Here is a 22,151-nt window from a genome sequence, read left to right as displayed (position 1 = left end):
TCCGCCTGTCCCCAGCCCGGCCCCCACCTCCGCCTGTCCCCAGCCCGGCCCCCCACCTCCGCCTGTCCCCAGCCCAAACACCCACCTCCGCCTGTCCCCAGCCCAACCCCCACCTCCGCCTGTCCCCAGCCCAAACACCCACCTCCGCCTGTCCCCAGCCCAACCCCCACCTCCACCTGTCCCCAGCCCAAACACCCACCTCCGCCTGTCCCCAGCCCAAACACCCACCTCCACCTGTCCCCAGCCCGGCCCCCACCTCCGCCTGTCCCCAGCCCAGCCCCCATCTCCGCCTGTCCCCAGCCCAAACACCCACCTCTGCCGGTCCCCAGCCCGGCCCCCACCTCCGCCTGTCCCCAGCCCGGCCCCCGCCTCCGCCTGTCCCCTGCCCGGGCCCCGCCTCCGCCTGTCCCCTGCCCGGGCCCCGCCTCCGCCTGTCCCCTGCCCGGGCCCCTCCTCCGCCTGTCCCCAGCCTGGCACCCACCTCCGCCTGTCCCCTGCCCGGGCCCCACCTCCGCCTGTCCCCTGCCCGGGCCCCACCTCCGCCTGTCCCCAGCCCGGCCCCCATCTCCACCTGTCCCCAGCCCGGCCCCCACCTCCGCCTGTCCCCAGCCCAAACACCCACCTCTGCCTGGCCCCAGCCCGGCCCCCACCTCCGCCTGTTCCCAGCCCAAACACCCACCTCCGCCTGGCCCCAGCACGGCCCCCACCTCCGCCTGGCCCCAGCACGGCCCCCACCTCCGCCTGGCCCCAGCCCAAACACCCACCTCGGCCTGTCCCCAGCCCAGCCCCCATCTCTGCCCCCACCTCCGCCTGTCCCCAGCGCAGCCCCCACCTCTGCCTGTCCTCAGCCCAAACACCCACCTCCGCCTGTCCCCAGCCCAGCCCCCACCTCTGCCTGTCCTCAGCCCAAACACCCACCTCCGCCTGTCCCCAGTGCAGCCCCCACCTCTGCCTGTCCTCAGCCCAAACACCCATCTCCGCCTGGCCCCAGCCCAGCCCCCACCTCCGCCTGTCCTCAGCCCGGCCCCTACCTCCGCCTGTCCCCAGCCCAAACACCCATCTCCGCCTGTCCCCAGCCCGGCCCCCACCTCCGCCTGACCCCAGCCCAGCCCCCACCTCCGCCTGTCCTCAGCCCGGCCCCCACCTCCGCCTGTCCCCAGCCCGGCTGTTCGCTCTGCCCCCGCCCAGCCCCCAGATCTGCCCCGCAGGGAGGGAGGGAGAGGAGCTTCTGGGGTCACAGAGAGGAGGAGCCGGGGCGGGGTACAGGGGAGTCCTCCAGGGTCACAGAGTCTGGGGGGTGTGAGGGCAGAGGGGCTGTTGTCATGGAGACAGTCGGAGCAGGGTGTCTGTGTCCCACACCCAGATCCAGGGTCGGATTCTCTCCCCGGGGAGGGAGCCCGGCGGGAAAGTGAAGATCGGGGCCTCGGTTCCAGCATCGATAAATGTCACCTGCCCCCCATCACAGTCCAGACAAACCCGGATTCTGCTGGGGGGGCTCAGGGGCAGGGGGGTCGCAGGGTCAGTGAGAGCCAGGAACTCATCCCCCAGCCGCCGCACAGCCCAGATCCCGCCCTGGGGGCTCAGGCTGACCCATCCCTTCCTGCTCACAGACTCTCTGGCCACCCCCACAGCCCAGAGTCCCCATCCCCCCACCTCCACCTCCCAGTAATGTCTCCCCGAGGTGAAGCCCTCCCGGCCCAGCACACAGGGCTCAGTGTCAAATCTCTCCAGGGTGTCGGGCCATGGCTGCCATGTCTCTGCCTCTCTCACACGTTTCCCGTCCCCCGACAGGACGAGCCAGGGATTTGCCGTGTCTGGATCCAGAGTCACGTTGGCTGGGGGGAGAATCAGAGCGTGAGGGGCAGAGCTCGGCCCTGGGGGGTCGATGGCGTCAGGGACAGAATCTGCCCCAGCTGGGCCGTGACTCAGGGACTCTCCTGCCCCTCGGGGCGCCCGGCTCTGAGTGGGGAGCAGCCCTGAGGTCTCGGCCCAGCCCAAGGGGCAGCTCGCTCCCCGGCAGGGAGGGGCCGTGGCAGAGCAGAGAGATTTACTGACCCAGTCCCGAGACTTAATATTTCCCCTGTTCCCATCGCTCCCGAGTGGGACTAGGGGGCCTGCAGAGGTCGCTGGTGCGGGGGGGGGCTGAGAGACCACAGGTCATGTGACAGCCCCCCAAGTGGGACACCCCCCCTCTATGCCAAGCCCCTACTCTGCCTGCACCTCTCTGCCCTCGCTCCTCCCTCTCCCTGCTCCGCCCCTGCCCTGCCTCTTTCCCCAGCTGAGCCTGCCCCGGGGAACAGCTGTGCTGGGGAGACCAGACCAGCGGGGGGGGGGGGGTCTGCCCCCCTCCCATTGCACTGCTCCCAGTGCACAGAGCAAGTGACCCCCGCTCAGTCCGCTCCCCCGGCCACATCCTCCTCTTCCCCCACCACAGCTGGTTAATGCGGGGGGCAGCCCCCCACTGACCCCACGGCCCGCCATGCAGTGCCCCCCGTGGCTTCCGGACAGCCCCTCCTCTCCTCTCCACAGCGTAGGGGGCATGTGACTCCTCAGGCCCCTTTCCATTCCGCCCTTGCCCTGGACTCTCGGGGCGACCCAGGGGATTTCCCTCACGTCAGTGTTATGAAAAAATAATGAGGCCCCTGCACAGCTGAAGAGACGGACAGATTTACTGGGGCACGAACCTTTGTGGGGAAAACAGAAGCAGGGGTGTGTATGGACAGCAAAAGAAAGACGGTGCTTGGACCCACTTTCTTTTGTTGTCTCTCTCCACACACACACACACACACACACACACACACACACACACACACACACACACACACCCTTGCTTAAACTCCACTCCAATCCATCTGATGAAGTGGGTGTTACCCACAAAAGCTGACGCCCTAATAAATCTGTTAGCTGAAAGGTGCCCAGGACTCCTCATTGTCTTTGCAGACAGACTAACACAGCTTCCCATCTGAGACTTTTCAGTCACATGGTCCCAACTAGCTCTCCCTGATGCGTCCTTTCTCCCTTGTATTTAAAGTGCTGGAGCCTGGACGTCTCTTGCTGACACCAGACTGATTTATGCTCCATCCTGCCACAGGTCTGAGATCCGAAGATAATGACGTGAGTCGATAGATCCCTAATTAAATGTCTTTGGCTAGTCATCGGGGCAGACAGAGAATTGCGGGATTCTACAAGAGGAGGTATTTAGTGGTGGAGACAGGAGAAAGAGGGTGTCATTGGTAGAAATGAAGGAAAACATGGATGAGAGGGTTAAAACCAGCAGAAATTCGGGATCTGATGGAGAGCAGAGAAACGGGCGATCTCTGTGGACAGAGAGAAGAGAAAACAGGCGCCAGCTGAACACGGATCAGGGGGATTCTGGATTTGAACTCTTGTGTCTGGTCCCTGCTCTCGTTCCTCTCCCTGACTCTAGGGCTGGGATCCTAAGGAGGAATATTCACTCAGCCAAACAGACCCAGGATTGTCTCCAGAGGTAGGGGAGCAATTTGTAACCAGGACATGATAGGCTGTTCCCTGCCTCTTCCTCTTTTGAACCTCAACACCTGAGCTTTTCGCACCAGGAAAACATTCTGTTCTGTTTATTATATTTTTCACCTTTTTACACGGTGACAGAGCAGGATCACCCTTTGATTAAACATTTGTCGTAATTACCTGCATCACGTAGGGCTCTCCTCCATGCTGAAAGTCAACACACAGATGGGGATGAGAATTAAGCAAGACAAACGTAGAATCAATCAGCTTCACTATCAGAAAAGAAAGCACTAGAGCCGTGGTCACCAACCAGTAGATCGCGATCTACCGGTAGATCTCGGAGGCTCTAAGAGTAGCTCTTGAGCCCTCTCTGAACTGCGCGCCTGTGCAGTACATTTACATTAGATTTCCTCATTTGAGGAGCAGCTACTCACTGAGCAACAGCACAGGTGAGTAGCTGTGAGGAATGGTGGGAATTTTTTTTTTAAAGTAGCAGTATAAGGATTGGGGGTAGCAAGTGATGGAGAGGAGGAGAATAGAGAGGGCGGGGCTTCAAGGAAGGGGCGGGGCGGTAGATTTTGGCTTGGTCTGTCATTTAAAAAGTGATCTTGGGTGTAAAAAGGTTGGAGACCACTGCACTAGAGAAAGAAATAAAACAAACAACAAAAAGGTCCTTACCGAGCTCCGTGCGACATTTACCTAAATAATAAAGAAAAAGAAGACCAGGCTGTAAAATCTCTGGTGTGAAATTAACGACCGCAGGCCCCCAGCTACTGATCACTGAGGCTGATCTCCTGGGCATTGTTTTACGCCAATTCAGCCTAGGACTGGACACAGGATAAGCCACCCCGGTGCAAGTCACTTTTCACACTGGCGCAGCTGTGTGAGGGGTGTGAGCTGTGTCAGCTCGACAAGGAAAGGCAGAAGGAGCCCCAAAGTCTCCCCCTGGCCAGCGCTCCAGCCTGGAGTCTGGCAAAAAGTCTGGAAATTCTGACTCATGAAGTGCCAGCATGCCGAGGTTGTGGGCACTGACTCTACATGATGCTGACCCCAGTGGCCACATCTTTACATCTCTCCTGAGCTGCACCAGCCCCTCTGACAGTCTTTGTATGGAGGCATTTTTGCTGTGAGCATCCAGTGCACACTGGCTCCATTTGCCCCCCCCCCCCCAAGACACTAGCACAGCGCTGGCTTCCTACCCTATTACTGCAGTGACTAGTTACACAATTAGCATGGGCAGCCTTGCTTAGGGTTGTCACATTGTCATGATCACATTTGTGTCAAAATCCTCCATAACAGAAAACTGGTTCTCCCAGGAGAAGGAGGGAACTTACTGAGGGTGTCGAGATGTTTCCCTGTAACAGAAAACAAACACAATTATTTGGAGATTTTCAGTTGATCTCGATTTAAAGAAATCTCTTCATTATAAGTTCTCAAATAACGACCAGGCTGCCCCTCTACCAAGCTGGTGCAGCTCTCCAGTGACTTGCAGGTTGGTTCCCAGAAGACAAAAAAAAATCAGTCCCAGAATCTGGTTACATTTAAGTGTACTAATGATTAGTTTATGAACAGCACATGGACAGACCTTTCTTACAGGAGCTACAGTTCACACCCAGGCTTGGTCCGCAGGGAATGCCAAGGGCGGATGCCATGTAACAATATGGTTTTCCTGTGACCACGTTGGAAGGCCTATAGCCAAAGCTGCCTTCTGCCTCCAGAGTGGAGAGCAGGAGCAATTAGCTGTAAGATCTGGAGTCACATACTCACATTCCATCTACATTGTGTTAAAATAATGTCATACCAGGTTGTGAGAAGGGAATTTTCTCCTGATGGCCCTCCCCTCCTCCCCCCGCCACTGTCACCAGATAAATAAACAGATCTCAAGACGGGTAAAGAAAACTTAAGTCGCACCGTTCTGATGGCACGAAACTGCTTCTCAATAGCTGAGGCTGTGCAATCCTCACTCTGCGATGAAGCTTTTCAAAACCCACAACGCAACCTGTCTGTCTGTCTGTCTGTCTGTCTGCCTCTATCTGTGTGTGTGTCTGCCCCAAGCCTGGACATTCGCTCTCATGTGAGTCTGAATCCCGAAGCACCTCACAGAGCTCCCACAGCAGCAGGACTAAGCCGTCCGTTCATGTTGCAATAATCTGAACACGGTGGAACTGAACATCTGAAACTCCCCAGGGCCGGTATTTCTGTGGAGCTGGGGGGGGGGGGGGTCCAGCGCCAAGCACATTGAACGTCAGTGGAGCTGAGACTCAGGCCTGCTCTGCCCTGGGGGTTTGGGTCGGACTGAGCCCCATGAGGTTGATTTTCCACCTGAAACTAAAGGGGCTGAGCCAGGCGGATCAAAAGACAAAGGAGGCAAAGGGACGGTCGGAACAGCCCTGCCAACATGCTGCTTCTGTGAGCAGCCACATGGGACCCTTGGGGGGGCCCAACCAGCTTCCCCAGCCAGTGCCTGGATTCCTCCCATGACACTTGGGCAGCCGTGGGCAGCAGTTTGAAGCACAGTGAGGGGGAGGAGGGGCGAATTATCAGCAGGCGAATGAGTCACCAAGAGCCAAGAACTTTTTGTAACTTTAGAGGCCAATCCCCTCCTCCCAGGATGGATTCCAGGGTGCAACGTGAGCTGAGAGAACTCTCTCAGGTGTCACATCTAACCTATTTGTGAGGAGAAAATCCCATTCCCGTTACTTTGTGTTTTCCCCCTTTGAGCTTTACCTCTTACTCTGAACAGAAACGAAGCCAGGCAGACGAACGGCAACAAAATCACCAGGGTCACGCTCCAGCCCACCATCCAGGGAGAGGCTCGTGGGAAAAAGGAGTCTGAAACACAAAGCCCCACTAGCTTGGACACAGGCAGCCTTGTAGGAAAATGCTTCACATCAGACTGTGTGTGAAATACACGTGGGAAACATTGTTCCCTGCAAATATAAACACGGGCAGAAACCAAGTGTAAAACCAGTTTCTGCTCATCCACTTTTGATAGAACAGGGTCCTGAATACTATCACCTGCTAGCAGTCTCAGCTCCCTCCCCCACCCGCCTCCCATCGCCTTCTCTCTCCATCTCCCTCTCATCACATCACCTTTATGAACGTTGCTTGGTGCTTCCCCTGGCAGGGCCTCCTTTTCATTGGCTCTCTAATTTGCCAAACTCAAACCGTCTGGGCAGAAGGGTCCCTGTGCGGTGTCTGTCTCAGACTGAGCGCTCTGGAAAAGTGTCAGTCAGAATGGGCCAATTCCTCCTGAGACAGAAGTGAGGGAGTAACACATTGGGAGGGTGCGTGAGAAGGGTCATGGCTGGGGCAGGAGGTTGGGGTGCAAGGCACTAACCAAGAGCAGCTCTTTGGGGTGGGTGTGAGAAGCAGGTGGCTCAGCAGAGGCCACACTGCCCTGCACTTGCTTGTGGGCACCACCTCTTGCAGCTCCCATTGGCCAAGATTCCAGGCCAATGGGAGCTGCAGGAGCAGATCCTGCAGGCGAGGGCAGTGCAGGGAAGCAGTTTCCCTTGGCACATGCGGCAACATGGCTTCAGCCCAGTGGAGGGGACTGCAACTGGCAGAGCTACACATGCCCCCTGCACCTCACCAGTCAGGGCGAGATAACACACAGAGGCTTTGGTGGCTGCAGCCCAGGGACCCAGAATAAGGCTGTGTCTAGACTACATGGCTCCCTCGAGGGAGCCATGTAGGTTAGGGTTGTAGGCAAAGGGCACTTTCATGCATTAACATATTTGGATTGCCTGTAAATGTAATGGTAACCCTGAATTTTCTGGGTTTAAAATGCTTGTTTCTGGGTTCACTACGGAATCCCTGGAGTACATTGTATCCAACATTGCGCCCTCCACTTTCACTTCATCTGAAATACAGTTGTTGTGAGGGGGTTTGCACACTGGAACTTCCGGACGATTTAGCAACCTGATTTTTAATTCTTGCCAGTATGACAGAGTGGGGTTTTAGCAGTAACTGACCTGCTATATCAAAAGTCACTGATTTCCTTTCTGCGTCCATGTGCATGATCCTTATAGAACAGGACAAATTCTTGTTTGAGTTTTCCGTTATAACGATAGAATCTTTTATTTCCAAGAAGCCACCTTCCTTTTCGGACTTTGTTTCAGTCGAAGAGGATAAAGGCTGCCCGTTGGAATCTCTCCACAGCACCTGGGGCTGTGGGTACCATCCGGCCGACTGACACACCACTCGGATCCCTCCGTCCTGGTGACCCTCGACAGAGATGCGAGGTGCGGAACCTAAAGCTGGAATGAATCAGTGTTCAATGAAATGAGCCTACAGCCGAGTGAATAAACATTCACATTTCCAGTCAAATCATTGAATGCACTTTACTGCTGATGTTCACGGAAAGAGGAAACTTGACAATGAAATTGTTACGGCCCAGAGGCGGTGGCTGTACGAAAAGCCCCGGGCGGCCACATCTGAGAAATGCTGCACTAAACAAAGTTTTTTGGTTGCTTTAAATGCACTTGAGTTGAGGAAACATTCTCTCTTCACTCCTGTCCCAGCCCAGCAGAGTCAGTAGCACGCAGGTTACTGGGATGAGGTTTACCTGCAAGGTCGACAAATGCCTTTGATGTCGACCCTCGTGTGTCCAGACTACCGCACTGTGCTGACAAACAGCTGATTGGCTCAGTGCGGCAGCCATTTAAACTTAAATGAAGCGGCGATTATTTATTTTCCTATGCCTGGTAGCCTAATCGACATGCCTCTGGCGACAGGCATGTAGTCTAGACGTACCCTTGGTGCATCTCAACCCAACGACACGGGCCCACACACAGGGAGTGTGTGAAGGGTGCAATTCCCCCCTCCCTCATGCTCCTTAATGGTTCACCATGGGACTGATTCTGGCTGACCTAGGTAAGGCAAGGGCAGCAAATTGCCTCATTTTCCCTCCCCCATGCTCCGGCTGGCCAGGACGGACTGGGGCTGATTCCCCCATTCCTCACCCAAAAACAAGGCCAGAGGTGGGACTGGGACACAGGCGGTGGGAGGGGAAGCCACCAGCCCCTCCAACAGCTCACCCCCTGCCCCACAGAAATTCCTGCGTACAGGCCTGCAACATGAACTAACTGAAAATGTCATAGTGTGACCATATAGCGTTAAGGGTGATAACCTAGAAAATTCCCGCCTCTCTTTCTCTCTGGCCCGATGACAACTCTGCTGTTTATGAATATGTAAATAGTCATCGGGCCAGAGAGAGAGGGAGAGCGTGTAGCACGGGGCAGGGCCAGATTATCTATTTGGCACAACAGGCTCAGTGCTTAGGGCTTGCGAAAAAGTTTGGGGCCTACAAAAAAATTAAACCCTGAAAAAATGAATAATTGACTTGAAAATAAGAAAACTGCTGAATCCAAATTAATAATTTTCTCTCTTTAGTCAACAAACACCACACAGGTAACCACATACAATGAACTCTTAGGCTTACAGGAGATCGGGCATTTCTCCCTTAGATATTTATATAGAGTCTAATTGAAAGACCTATGATTATGAGCGTGCCTAGGGCCTACAAAGACCTTAATCTGGGCCCGGCGCAGTGTTTCGGGTACACCCATGGGAGGTGGGAAAACTCATGCCAGTCCTGCTGTTTCTTTGGCTATTTAATTACTTGGCAGATTGGATAAATAATTAACGATTAATTAGAATGAGAGATAGTCCTTGGGCATCCCACCTCTGGTGCTGTTAACCCCAGGACTACAGAGCCTCCCTTTCTCTCTCTGGCATAAAAAGTAACTAATGTAATGGCTGTTTTGAGGACCCCAGGAGCACCTAAGTTTTGGACTGAGGTGTGGAGTTAGGTGCCTAACTACTTTTGTGGTCTGAGTCCAAGAGCTTTCTAAAAAGAGACGACAGACCCGAGTTACTGACCTGCGACCTTCAGTTCTAGTACAGCTTCCTCATGAAAGTCACCATCCTGAACAGAGCAGTGGTACTGGCCTTCGTCAGAGCGCCTGACATTGATAATTTGCAAGTCAACATTCCCATCCATGATGCCGTCTTTCACAAGCTCCGTCCTGTCACGATACTCGGGCATCTGCTGCCCAAACTCTTCCTTCCCACGCCGGTACAGGTGCACGAAGGGAGTGAACTCACGTTGGAACCATCTCACCTCCATGTCCTGCGCGCTCATGTTGGGGGACAGGTGACAGGGTAACACGATGTGCCCCCCCAGAGTGGCCATGACAGGGCGGCCAGGCCCAACCACTGTGAACTGGGCTGCAAAATGCACCAGGGCGCAGAAAAGAAAAGACAAAACAAACAAACAAAAGGGGATTCAATAGACAGTTAATGAGTCAGTCACCCAAGGCTCTAAAGTGCATCTCTCACACTGGCATGTTTCCTTAGCGTTGCTCAGGGCCTTAAAGAGCGACTCAAGTCCGGGGGCTGGAGATGTTGGGGGGATTCAGGAGTCAGGATTGGTGGAAGTGAGGAGGGGCTCTGGGCAGGGGACTGTGTGTGGGGGTGGGTGGGGAGGGAGGGAGGGCAAAGGGCTGAACCTTCCTCCCTGGAGATTTGTACCAGGGCTGCTGGACTTTCCCCCTCCTGTCCCTTCCAGGGAGCGATGCCAAAGTGCGCAGCTCGTCTGCCCCCTGCTCCCCAGCCAGAGTGAGGGATGCAGCCAACTGGGCACTTTCCTCTCGCTCCCTGACGAAGGGGAACAGCCGGCAAAGTCCCTGTTAAATCTGAATTGTGGGGGGGGGAGCTTCAGTCTCCTCTGCCCCCCCTTTAGGGCACCTGCAGGGTGGAGGCTCAGGGCTGGGACCATCACAGATGGGGGCCCCCAGCCAGCCCCTTACACCAGCCTGGCAATTCCGTCTCTCTCCTGTGCGGCTCTGTGAGACTCAGTCCCATTCCAGGCACGTCCCATGGTGCTGCCACAGCGGCCCCGGCCCTGCTGCCAGTGCGACCGGAGGGGGCTGGGAGGCGCTGAGGGGAAGGCACTTCGCCCGGCCTGCTTGGGGTGGGACCGTCACTCGTGGTTTGTATTTAAGAGCCTGTCTGTGGTGTTTTCCCCCACGTCACTTCCCGCCCTTCTATGGAAAGTGTCTTTTCCGCACTCAGACTCAGTGCCTGCAAGGGGGGAGTGTGGCTCCCAGAGGCACCCGGGACTTGCACGTGAATTTCCCCAGGTTATGGGGAGAGGCTGGAGCCAGTTCTGTATTGAAGGATGGAGCGGAGCCTCTAGACACTGAACCCCACTCTGGCTGCTACTGGCGCTCCCAGGCAGAGGGGTCACACTTACACATGGGCTAAGGGAAAGTCGACATTCCCACGGCAGTGTGACTGAGATCTGAAATTCAACCCGTAACCAAGTTTTACCCCGTTCGTAACAAAGATTGTTTGCTCGGACTGGAGTTCACACCCTGAGCCGTTGGTGCTGTTTTTTGTTCCAGTTTGTGTCAAACAGTGACTCAGGGAGATTGAATAGATCAAAGCAAATCAATCAATCAATCCTGTAAGAAGCAGAAGCAGCCACAGGCATTCCTACCTGATTCCAGCTTGTGCACGTAACACGTGAGGAAGAAAATGATGAAATGAGCTAGACAGGATCTCGCTCTGGAGCTCTCATAGCTGGAAAGAATTTTCATCTCACCCTGAGACGATCCAGAGGACGGGAGAGGAGAGAGAAAACAACAGCAACAAAAATGTGTTGAATGTAACAGTCACGGTGATTTCAGACAATACAGACAGTTCTGAGCGGGATATATTTCTGGCCACGCAGAAGAAGGCCTGACATGCAGCTTCAGAGCATTTCCCTGCTTCTGCATAACACAATCACTTTGGATGTTGCATTTCATGGAAATGCAACTGAGTCCCAACTCCCGATGTCCGTGGCTAGGAAAGCGATGGGAACCGCACCGGCGTATAAAGCATTTTCAGTGTCCCTGGGACGTGGGGGTCACAGAAAGAGTAAAACAAGTCTCAGGGGATTATCGAACCTTTGGTTCAATCATCTGATGAAGCCACACGCAGCGTATGTGAGGGGCTAGAACAGGGTTCCCCAGCCTATGGGTCAGGACCCAAATAGGGGTCGCCGTTACATTTCAAAAGGGTGGCCAAGAACGCCCCAGGTGGCTCTGCCCCTCCCCCCCCCCCCATATTTGAATTGCCCTGGGTCACCAAGTCTTCCTGAATAGTTAACAGGGGTCCCCATCCGGAAAAGGTTGGGAGCCGCTGGCTAGAGGGGGCTTTGTGCAGCAAAATGAACCCACCTGAGGGATCCTTCGGAGAACCGGCCCCGTCTGCAGGGTGGGATCAAACTGCCCTGGTTCTGCTGCAGCGACTGACACTCCAAGTCATTATTTCAGTGCGTCCCCGGCACAGCCAGGCCCCTGGCTACAGACCAGCGGCAGAGTTCTCCGGTCTCACGGCTTTTCCTCGCCCTTTTCACGCGCCATTTCCATCCCTTCCAAAGGGATTTCTGGGCCTGCCGCCTGCAGCCCGGACGAAAAGGAAAGAGAAAGTGCAGTGGCACAGGCAGGCTGTGCAAAGGGGAAGTTATCTCACTTTAAGAGGCGTCTCTTAAAGACACAGCCATGGCCCTGCTGGGCTAAGGCTCCATGCCAGGCCCGCAGGCTCCGGCCTTCCGGCCCAGGAATAAGAAGAGATTTTTCTGCCGTCCGTTCTGTGGGGGACAAGTGGCGGCTTTGAGCGTGTCCTGGAGTCCCTGTGGCCGGCAGAGACCTACGTGGCCTGTTCTGCTTCAGATCCAGACCGTGGGGCTGGGGCTGTCAGCCAGCAGGGACCCCAGAGCTTTCAAGGCCAGGCGGCAGGGCCTCCACAGCTCCTAGCCACCGACCCTGGAGCTCCAACCCACAGCGGGCAGGGCGGGGGGGGGGGGATCCGAGCTCCCAGCTGCTGTGGGCGAAGGTCCGAGAATTGGTAGGGAAGTCCCACAGGCAGCTCCCAGCCACCAGCCTTGGCAGGGACCCCAGAGCCCTCACTCCCCATTTTGTCCATATTTTAGTGAAAGTCACAGAGAAGATCACGGGCTTCGCGGGTTCCGTTCGCTTTTCTCACGGCCCGTGGCCTGTCTGAGACCGTCTCTCAAAATAAGTTGTGACAAAATCTGAGCCTTGCTAAGGAGACCCCTGGATGTGTGAGCAGGGGAGTCGGCCTTGCTGAGCCTGGTAGTAGGATACTGGGTACAGGGGCTTAGCAGGCTCAGACCTTTGCCGGTCAGTGTCTTTCTCCGCACAGACGGGCACAGTGAGGAAGACGTCGCTTGAGAACTTATTAGGGGTTTGTTTAAGAATATTCACTTTGTGTATGTTGGCTTGTGAGCTTCTATTTTGTTTTTTTAACATTCATAAGTTTTTTGAGTTTCAACATTTACTATCATCTGATCCCCCCTTCAAAAAAAAAATTCCTGAAATTATGAAAAATTAAAATCAAGAAAAAAATATTTAAACACATAATTGTTCACAACTCTGAAAATTTAAATAGATAAAAATGGGAGTAGAGTGCAGTGGAACATGGACAAATGAACACCAATATTGTCCACTGAAGTTTTTCTGTATATACAAATGTTATATACAGGCAGTCCCCAGGTTACATGGATCTGACTTACATCGGATCCCTACTTACAAACAGGGTGAGGCAACCCTGCACTAGCTGCTTCCCCCCAGCAGACCAGGGAGACGCGGAGCGGCTTTTCTCAGCAGACACCTCAGCTTGAGAATAAAGGACTGAGGAAAGTGAGGTGTGGGAGAATAAAACTGAGCTCTGGAGAAATGTTTGGCTAGAGTTTCCCCTACAATATGTACCAGTTCCGACTTACATACAAATTCAACCTAAGAACAAATCTACAGTCCCTATCTTGTATGTAACCCGGGGACTGCCTGTATATAATATTATGTCAAGCCTATGTATAAAGTTCTGGAGTTCACAAGCCTTACAGCGAGAGGTGAGTTAACCTTCATTAAGAACAAATATGGATTCCTAAAGGGCTATTTAGTCTGTATGTGAAAACCAGCATAAGAAGCATTGGAGGCAAACTGAGGCAGACAAGCGAGCATTAGAAACCAGGCTCACAGTTTTACAGCCCAGCCCCATTAAGTTCTGCAAGAAGCCGACAAAGGACGTGGTGGATTCTCCATTTCTAGAGCTTCTCACAGTAAGGTTGGTGGCATTTCGGGGATACAGGCTTTAGCCAAGCCCAAGTTATTGGCTTCAATACCAGGGTAAACAGGTGAAATATTACAGATGCCAACAGCAGCTGGGCTGTCTCTGCCTTAGTTAGTTAGTTAATTTTGGCCATTCAATTTACTTTAGTCCACTGTGCAGCAAGAGGAAGACTCTTCGATACCATCACCAGATTCAGCTCACTTGAGACACCTGGATACCTGAGTCTGCTGGGACAGACACTCCCAGCCCAGCAGGCCTGTTGCTGCTGCTTTAAGAGAAGATTCATCTCCCTGCACAAGTGGTGACTCCTCCTTTGCAGCTTTTTGCCAAGAAGGAAGCACATTCACCTGTCGGGAACACACAAAGATTCCCTTTCCAAAGTGCAAGGTAAGCTCTGGGGGAAAAGCTGCTGCTATTTCATAGCTAGAACCAGCCCTTTGCAACTTGGAAATTGACATTTTAAGTGACTATTTCAGTTCATTGCCACAAACCACAGGAGGTCTGATCACACCTGAAGAGTGTGAAAGTGTCTCAGAAGGATCCATCAGGTAGGTTATTTTGGCTTCAAAGTGTCTCCTTAGTTCCCCTCCTGTATAGTGCTTTTTGCTTGGAAATATTCTAGCAACAAAGATTGAATAACCCTGTGATCATTTTGTCTTGCTCTTTCTGTAAACAGCACTTCAGCAGAGCATTCAAAGTGATCTACATTCCAGGGCTTTTCAGGTTATGTTCCTAGAAATAGAATTCCAGATCTGTGCAGCATGTTGATTTAGTAATTTGTTTCTTTTGCAGCTGTGTTTTATTCAAGAACCCTGGCCTGATCCAATTCTCAGGGATGCCTGAAGGAGATTTATAACAAATTAATTTCTTATATTTAGGATGCAGAAGATTGTATCAAATTCAGTCATCATTAGTCTAGTTTTCTGCCTGTTGACGTTGGTTTTCTCCCTCTGATATTTAATCAAACATTATTAAAACAATGTTTTGTCTTTTTTTTCAGATTTCATTGTTTTCTTTTCTCTTTTTCCTTTTTAGCAAGAATGGGGGGGAGTTAAAATATTTTCATTTCAATTTGATTAGAAATCTCATTTAGCATAACTTTAGTGAAAAATTGAAACATTTAAATGGTAGGAAAATAAATTTCTAATACTTTTCACATTCATTTTCTAGTGAAAAGGCATTTGTGGTCAAACATTTTGATGAGTTACAATGTTGTCAGGTCACACGTTGCTATTGTGAGCTTTGGTATTTTATTGTAAATCTCACTTTATCTGCTAATTTTTCAAAAACTCCAGCTCTCTTGTTTTAAGGGCAGGTGAGAACCTCAGATGTCATTGAAGACAAAGTAAATGTTTAGCCCTCACATTTGCAGAGAAAAGTTTAGGAATCTGACCTCAGGGCACTGTCAGGGGTCAGAAATCAAAAGGCAAAACATGAAAATCTAAAATCTATTATTAGTATTATAATTGTAAAGCTAATGATTTTTAAGTCAATTTCATATTGATTTTTTTACCTGAATTATGATTATTTTTATTGATTTTTTTCATAAAAAAGAAACTGAAAAAATCTTAAAGAACATGGTAATCAGAATGATTCAGTTCAATTCACTAATATAGATAAGAAGCAAATTGGTTTTCAATACAAAGCAAGTTTCTAACTTTTCCCCTTAATTATCCAGAACAGTGATAGTAGGTTTTTTTATTTTAATTATAAAAGTATTAATTTTTTACAAAGAATTCCAATTTCCATCCAAATACAGCTTGAGGTAAACTTAAAAAAACCCTCTGGGTAATAATGGAGAATGACATTTCTTAGTCACATAATACAAAATATTAAAATTAAGATTCTGAATAAATGATACAACATGTGTGTATCTTCCTGGTTAGAAAGGATGACCAAATTTAGTGTAAAATCTACATTCAATTGTAAATCAACCTATTTTAATGATTAACAACCAATGAGAATCCCTGTTTCTTTAGGAAAATAATTAAAAACTCCAGCTATTAAAACTGCTTTATTTCAATCAATGTTTCCTGCTTGCTGGTTTCAGTCATGATTAGAATTGCTGATTTAATTCACCTTGATTTACAGGACAGCTGCCCCGAACCATCCTATGGATGGAATTGAACCTGCGACTCCCTCATCCCAGGCACTGCTCTGCCCAGCCAGCTCCAGTCTCAAATTTGGCTCCCCTGAAAGCCACAAAACTCCTTCCAAATCCAGGGGCACCTCACTTCCCTTGGTGCCAGCAGCCGGGCTTTTCAGTGCAGAATCTCCCATTGGCTCCTGTGTCTGCGTCCGGGCAGGTAACGCTGCTGCCTCCCTCCTGAACAAGTCACAGGCTGGGAGGAGAGAGGTCGAGGCCTGGCCTGGCCTGGCCTGAGTGTGGACCCAGCCAAGAGGCCTGCTCAGAGACGGCCACCCAGCTCAGGTCTCTTTTGGACTCCAAGCAAAGGAGAAAGTGCCTGACGTATGGGGCTGGGCAGAGCCTTGCCAGGGATGGGGGGGAGTCTCGGGTTCAATTCCCCTGCTTTCTGGCCGAGGGGTGACAGAATTTCAACTGGGGTCTTCCACCAATCGGCTGTGTGCTCTGGCCTCTCAGCTGCGGGGCTCTCCTGAGCCGTTCCATCCATAGGACGGTTCGGGGCAGCTGTCCAGGGCTCTGTGCTTTGGGGGCCCCTCAGGGACCAGGGTAGCCTGGGGGGCTACTGGGGCGCTGGCATCAGGGTTCGTGCCCACCCAGCCTGCTCCGCTCGGCCATCTCCCAGCCGTCCTCAGCTATGGGTGAGCTGCTGCCTGGGTTTTACAGGCATTTCTGGCATCTTGTCAGCCCCGACTTTTGTACAGTGGGGCGGCAGGATCTCCAGCATCAGGAGCTGCTGCCCCTCCACTGCCACAGGGAGAGAGCACCAGGCTGCCCCCAAAAATGGGCTCTCTGGCTGTGTCTGCCCAGCAGCGTTATTCTGAAATAGATTTGAAATAACGGGCTTCTTGCTCCGAGTCCTGTCGCCCTCAGTGTGCGAGTAAGGGAAGTGGGGGCAGAGGGCTCTGTCTTGGAAGCACTGCTGTGTATGCAGCGCCCAAAGCCGAAACGAGCTATTTCAACTTAAGCAACGCAAGTGGCCTAGCTCAGGTTGCCTGGCTTATTCCAGTCTAGCCTGCAGTGCAGACGCGCCCTCCCTGACTGCTGGAAGTGGAGACCTTCTCTGTTCTGGCTCTCGGATCTTACCCAGGCCTTAGCTCAGGCTGTGTCTAGATTGCAGGCTTCTAGACATGGGGTCCAGTGGACATGGGGTCCAGCCAAGCCGGGACTCCAGATCTAGGCAAGGGTGGGGAGCAGGTCCCGATCCCTGCCCCAGCGGCTGAATTCCAGGCTGAGGTGCAGGCAGACCCCTCCTTGCAGAGGCTGAGGGACCAGGCTGGCCTCCGTGCAGCTCAGCCCCTGGGGAGAGGTGGCCAGGAGAGATTCCTGTGGGAGCGGGGATTCCTGTTCCAGGAATGGCTTCCCCCTAGGAAGGTGAGGGCATGGGGGGTCCAGCAGCAGCTGGTTGTCCCCCAAAAGTATCACCTCAAGCTGCTGTATTTGGCCCACGATGTCCCCGTTGGGGGCCACTGGGGGATCCAGTGCACCCGGCTGAGGCTGCTCCAACACTTCTACTGGCCGGGGTGTATTTGCAGCCATGCAGCGGTACTGCTGGTCCTGCAATGCCTGCCAGAGGGGTGGGAAGGCCGAAGACGGGAGGAGAACTGCTTGGGGGCCCCTACTCCATATAGAGGACCCCTGGGCTTGCTGAGTTATGGGAGGGGAAGACTCCCTGGGTGGAGCATCGGAGGTGGAAGTTGCCCTGGCTGTCCAGAGAAGGCTCGCTGAGCTCGTGGTCCTGGCCCGAGAGACCCTGGCCAGAGATCAAGGCCAGTGCAAGGATGGGTGCCACCACAGAGGACAGGCCTGTGCCAGTCCCCCCAGAGTGGTGCAGTTAGTGGACAGAGGGAAGCCAATTCATGTGGAGCCTCGCCGCAGCCAGCCCGAGTCAAGGGGAGCACCCATGTCCTCAGGGTGGGTTCCCACGCAGAGGACCCGAACTTCCCTAGGTCACGAGCGGAGTGACCCTGCTCAGTTCGCTCTCGGAGGGGGGAGAACTGTGACGTAGTGGGGGTACCTTGCTGGTTGCTATGCTGGGCGGTGGGTTGTGAGTGACCTCCACTGGTGGCTGTCTGCAGCACGGCCGAGCAGAGCAGGCGATGAGTCATTATGCAAGGGGGCTTTGAACCTTTTTGATGAGTTATCTCCCAGGGAGCAGAACAATGGGAAGAAGGGGAGTGGAGCCCTGGCTGTGGGCAGGGTTGGAAGTGAGTTAGTTGGGTTTCTGCCTAGTTTGATGGAGGAAGCAGCCTAAGCAATGGGCTCAGATTTAGGGGCCCAGGCTCCCCCATCTCAAGGGGGCTGAGCCATCCTAGGCCTGGCCTGTAACCAGATTACATCTGTACTGTGTTGTATCCTGGAGAAGCAATAAACTCCCTCTGTTCTACTGACTGCTGGAGTCTGACCGTGCTATTACAGGTATGCAGGAGACAGGGAAACCCCAACGCGCTGTCACAGTGTGTGTATATGAAAAATAATGGTGCCCCTATGATAACTCGGGTGGTTAACCATAGATTTCCATAGGACAGCTACTTCTTATTGCTGAGTACAATTAAGATGTGACACTTTTATACTTTTACTCAGGGGCTGCATCTAGACTGGCATGATTTTGCGGAAATACTTTAACGAAAAAAATTTTCTGTTAAAAGTATTTCCGCAAAAGTGCATCTAGATTGGCACAGATAATTTTGCGCAAAAGCATCCATGGCCAGTCTAGATGCGATTTTGCGCCAGAAAGCCCCGATCGCCATTTTAGCCATCGGGGCTTTTTTGCGCAAAACAAGTTTTTTCCCTGTCTACGCTGGCCCTCTTGCGCAAATATTCTTGCGCAAGAGGGCTTTTTCCCAAGTGGAAGCGTGAAAGTATTTGCGCAAGAAACACTGATTTTGTACATTACGAAGTCAGTGCTCTTGCGCAAAGTCAAGCGGCCAGTGTAGACAGCTGGCAAGTTTTTGTGCAAAAGCAACTGCTTTTACGCAAAATCTTGCCAGTCTAGACACACCTAGGTAGTTTTCCACAAGGATACTTTGACTTTTACTTGGTTTTTTTCTTCCAAGTAGCAGTACTTTGACTCAAGTAACTTTTTGGGCTACTTTTCCCACCACCATATCCAGGCAGAATGTCTGTCATGGGCTCGTGACAGGTGTCGCACTTGTTGAAGTCCGGGGAGCCCGGCATTGTGAAGGCTCTTCTCTTTGTCGTCTTAACTTTTCGTCTTTTTTAACTACAGGGTACAAACAGCTGAAAACAAGCAGCCTTTTTTTAAACAGCACAACTCTCACATTCTATTACTACTAGAACTATTTAACTGACACAACTCGAAAAACTAACAGCTAAATCCCTATCTCTGACTAGAAAAAGCCCCTGAGGAGAAGAGCTCACTCCCAGGACAGCGAAGAAGGATCTGGGGGGAGGCAGACTGTGCACGCAAATGGCACGAGGCGCCCACAGTACATGAGCAGTCCGGCTGACTACTGCAAATGAGAGCTCCCATCTGTGGCGCTGGGATGACGCGACACCACACTGGAGCTCCCCCAGTGACATCACTCAAATTACATTTATTAAAGGAAACATTTCCGATAAGGTTCCGGGTGCGCAGTTGGCAAAGGAAGGCTCCGTACATCTGTGGTCACCCCTGAGTTCTGGGAAGTTCCTAGGATCCGTTTAAACAGTTTGCAAGAGACACGGTATCGGTAACCGGCATTATCCCAGACTGAGAGGAGAGGGGCCTGGATTCCTCATGCAATTCCCCTCTGGTGAGCGCCTCCCACTGGCTACCTTAGACAGCTCCCTGCCGGGCCTGCTGGCCTGTCCCAGACACTCCCATCCCCCGTCACTCAGGCTGGGGGCTCACAGTGTCCTGCCAGGGATTTTCTGGGCAGCTACAATCCCAGGCAGCGCCGTTCAGCGTTGCAATAGCCCAGCCCCCGCCTGGAGCTCGCTCCTTGGCTCCAGCTCTGCAGGGAGAGCAACGTTCCCAGCAGGCGGCAGCTTCAGGAGCCAGGGCGGCTGCTTTCTTGAGCCCAGCTAGCCCCAGAGCCCCTAAGCCGGGGGGTGGGGGCGGGAGAGTGAGGGGCAGAGCTGTCGGGTTGGTCGTTTTGTGCGACTTGCTCTGAACTCTCTTGTGCTTTGTGTGGTGCAGTGACTCAGCGCTGCGGGGTGGGACTTGTGTGCAGAGTCTCTGGGCCTGTGGGTGTGTCCGGACAGAGATCACCCTGGCCTGGAGCTCTGGGAGACGGGGGGGGGGGGTCTCAGCATGTGGGACTCTGCAGGGTCAGCTCGGCTCCAAGGGGCCAGGCAGGGGGTGACACACCTCAGGCAGGGCCTAGAGAGCCTCCCCCCAAGAATGTGCCCGGGGACCCCAAGATTGGGGCAGGGACCTGCCTCTGATTTGGCCCCATTGTTTGTCCTGATTTTACCCCTTCCCCTCTGGCTGCGCCAATGGACCCAGATCTCTGCAAATCGCCTCCTGCTGCTGCAGAGCCTCCAGCTTCCCCCCAACCCTGCTGGGTTAATTCTGTGTCCTGTCACCCCCACCTCCGCCTGACCCCAGCCCAACCCCCACCTCCGCCTGTCCTCAGCCCAAACACCCACCTCCGCCTGACCCCAGCCCAGCCCCCGCCTCCGCCTGTCTCCAGCCCAACCCCCACCTCCGCCTGTCCTCAGCCCAAACACCCACCTCCGCCTGTCCCCAGCCCAGCCCCCGCCTCCGCCTGTCTCCAGCCCAGCCCCCACCTCCGCCTGACCCCAACCCGCCCCCCACCTCCGCCTGTCCCCAGCCCGGCCCCCACCCCCGCCTGTCCCCAGCCCAGCCCCCGCCTCCGCCTGTCCCCAGCCCAAACACCCACCTCTGCCGGTCCCCAGCCCGGCCCCCACCTCCGCCTGTCCCCAGCCCGGCTGTTCGCTCTGCCCCCGCCCCCAGCTCTGCCCCACAGGGAGGGAGGGGGGGAGCTTCTGGGGTCACAGAGAGGAGGAGCCGGGGTGGGGTACAGGGGAGTCGTCCAGGGTCACAGAGTCTGGGGGGTGAGGCCAGAGGGGCTGTTGTCATGGAGACAGTCGGAGTGTTTTTGTGTCCCACATCAAGATCCAGGGTCGGATTCTCTCCCCGGGGAGGGAGCCCGGCGGGAAAGTGAAGATCGGGGCCTCGGTTCCAGCATCGATAAATGTCACCTGCCCCCGGTCACAGTCCAGACAAACCCGGATCCTGCTGGGGGGGCTCAGGGACAGGGGGGTCGCAGGGTCAGTGAGAGCCCGGAACTGACCCCCCCACCACCGCCCCACACCCCAGATCCCGCCCTGGGGGCTCAGGCTGATCCCTCCCTTCCTGCTCACAGACTCTCTGGCCACCCCGACAGCCCAGAGTCCCCATCCCCCCACCTCCACCTCCCAGTAATGTCTCCCCGAGGTGAAGCCCTCCCGGCCCAGCACACATTCCCAACTGTCAAATCTCTCCGGGGTGTCGGGCAGTGGCTGTTCTGTCCGTTCCCATCTCACACGTTTCCCATCCTCCGACAGGACGAGCCGGGGATTTGCCGTGTCTGGATCCAGAGTCACGTTGGCTGGGGGGGAATCAGAGCGTGAGGGGCAGAGCTCGGCCCTGGGGGGTCGATGGCGTCAGGGACAGAATCTGCCCCAGCTGGGCCGTGACTCAGGGACTCTCCTGCCCCCCGGGGCGCCCGGCTCTGAGTGGGGAGCAGCCCTGAGGTCTCAGCCCAGCCCCTGAGGTTCATCCCACCGGCCAGTGACAGAGCCCAGAGATTTACTGACCCCACCTGAGACTCAAACTTCCCCCTCGGGCACCATCTGTCCCTGGGTGGGGATCAGGGGCCCTGCAGAGGTGACTGGTGCGGGGGGGACGGGGAGGCCACCAGCCACATGACCCCCCCCAGCCCAGAGAAGGGCTGTGACAACCCCCCTCCAGCACAGGCTGCGCCTCCCCCTGCCACTGCTCTGCCCCTTCCCTGCTCTGTCCCTGCCCTGCCTCTTCCCCCCACTGAGGCAGCCCCAGGGGAACAGCAGCATGGCGTGGGGGGGGGGGGAACCAGTAGCAGCAGTGGGAGTCTCCCCGCCCCCCCATTCAACAGCATCAGGAGGGAGAGACAGAGACAGTGACCCCAGCTCACTCTGCTCCCCTGGCCCCATCCCTCTGCTTCCCCCACTGCTGCTGCTTAGTGTGGGGAGGCCAGACCCCTGCTGACCCACCAAGCCTCCCCCCACCAGTGTCCCCACAGGCCAGCCCCTTTCCCTCCCTCCCACAGTGCTGGGGGCATGTGACCCCTCGTGTCTTCCTTTATTTCGCCCGTGCCCTGGGCTCACAGGGAACACCCAGGGGATTCCCCCCGACATATGTGTTTGTGTGTGTGTGTGGGGGGGGGGG

The 22,151-nt window shown here is 54.4% G+C and overlaps 1 protein-coding gene across 1 annotated transcript in view; it reads right to left on the bottom strand.

The window, feature by feature from the left end:
- Positions 1-1,111: 1,111 nt before the first annotated feature.
- LOC102451853 (uncharacterized) overlaps positions 1,112-22,151 on the bottom strand; it is a 32,812-nt gene continuing 11,772 nt past the window's right edge. Inside the window, exons 9-18 of the mRNA XM_075918318.1 lie at positions 20,821-21,333; positions 11,718-11,779; positions 10,994-11,099; positions 9,373-9,720; positions 7,464-7,748; positions 6,214-6,318; positions 4,821-4,841; positions 4,165-4,185; positions 3,667-3,693; positions 1,112-1,835 (exon numbers count right to left, since the gene is read on the bottom strand). Coding sequence (XP_075774433.1) covers positions 1,321-1,835; positions 3,667-3,693; positions 4,165-4,185; positions 4,821-4,841; positions 6,214-6,318; positions 7,464-7,748; positions 9,373-9,720; positions 10,994-11,099; positions 11,718-11,779; positions 20,821-21,333 — 2,003 coding nt within the window. The 3' untranslated portion in view covers positions 1,112-1,320. The remainder of the gene's footprint in view (positions 1,836-3,666; positions 3,694-4,164; positions 4,186-4,820; positions 4,842-6,213; positions 6,319-7,463; positions 7,749-9,372; positions 9,721-10,993; positions 11,100-11,717; positions 11,780-20,820; positions 21,334-22,151) is intronic.

The sequence above is a fragment of the Pelodiscus sinensis genome, unplaced genomic scaffold, assembly GCF_049634645.1.
Source record: "Pelodiscus sinensis isolate JC-2024 unplaced genomic scaffold, ASM4963464v1 ctg87, whole genome shotgun sequence".
NCBI classification, from domain to species: domain Eukaryota; kingdom Metazoa; phylum Chordata; order Testudines; family Trionychidae; genus Pelodiscus; species Pelodiscus sinensis.
The sequence above is the reverse complement of the archived record's forward strand: the minus strand, read 5'-3'. Positions and strand labels throughout refer to the sequence as shown.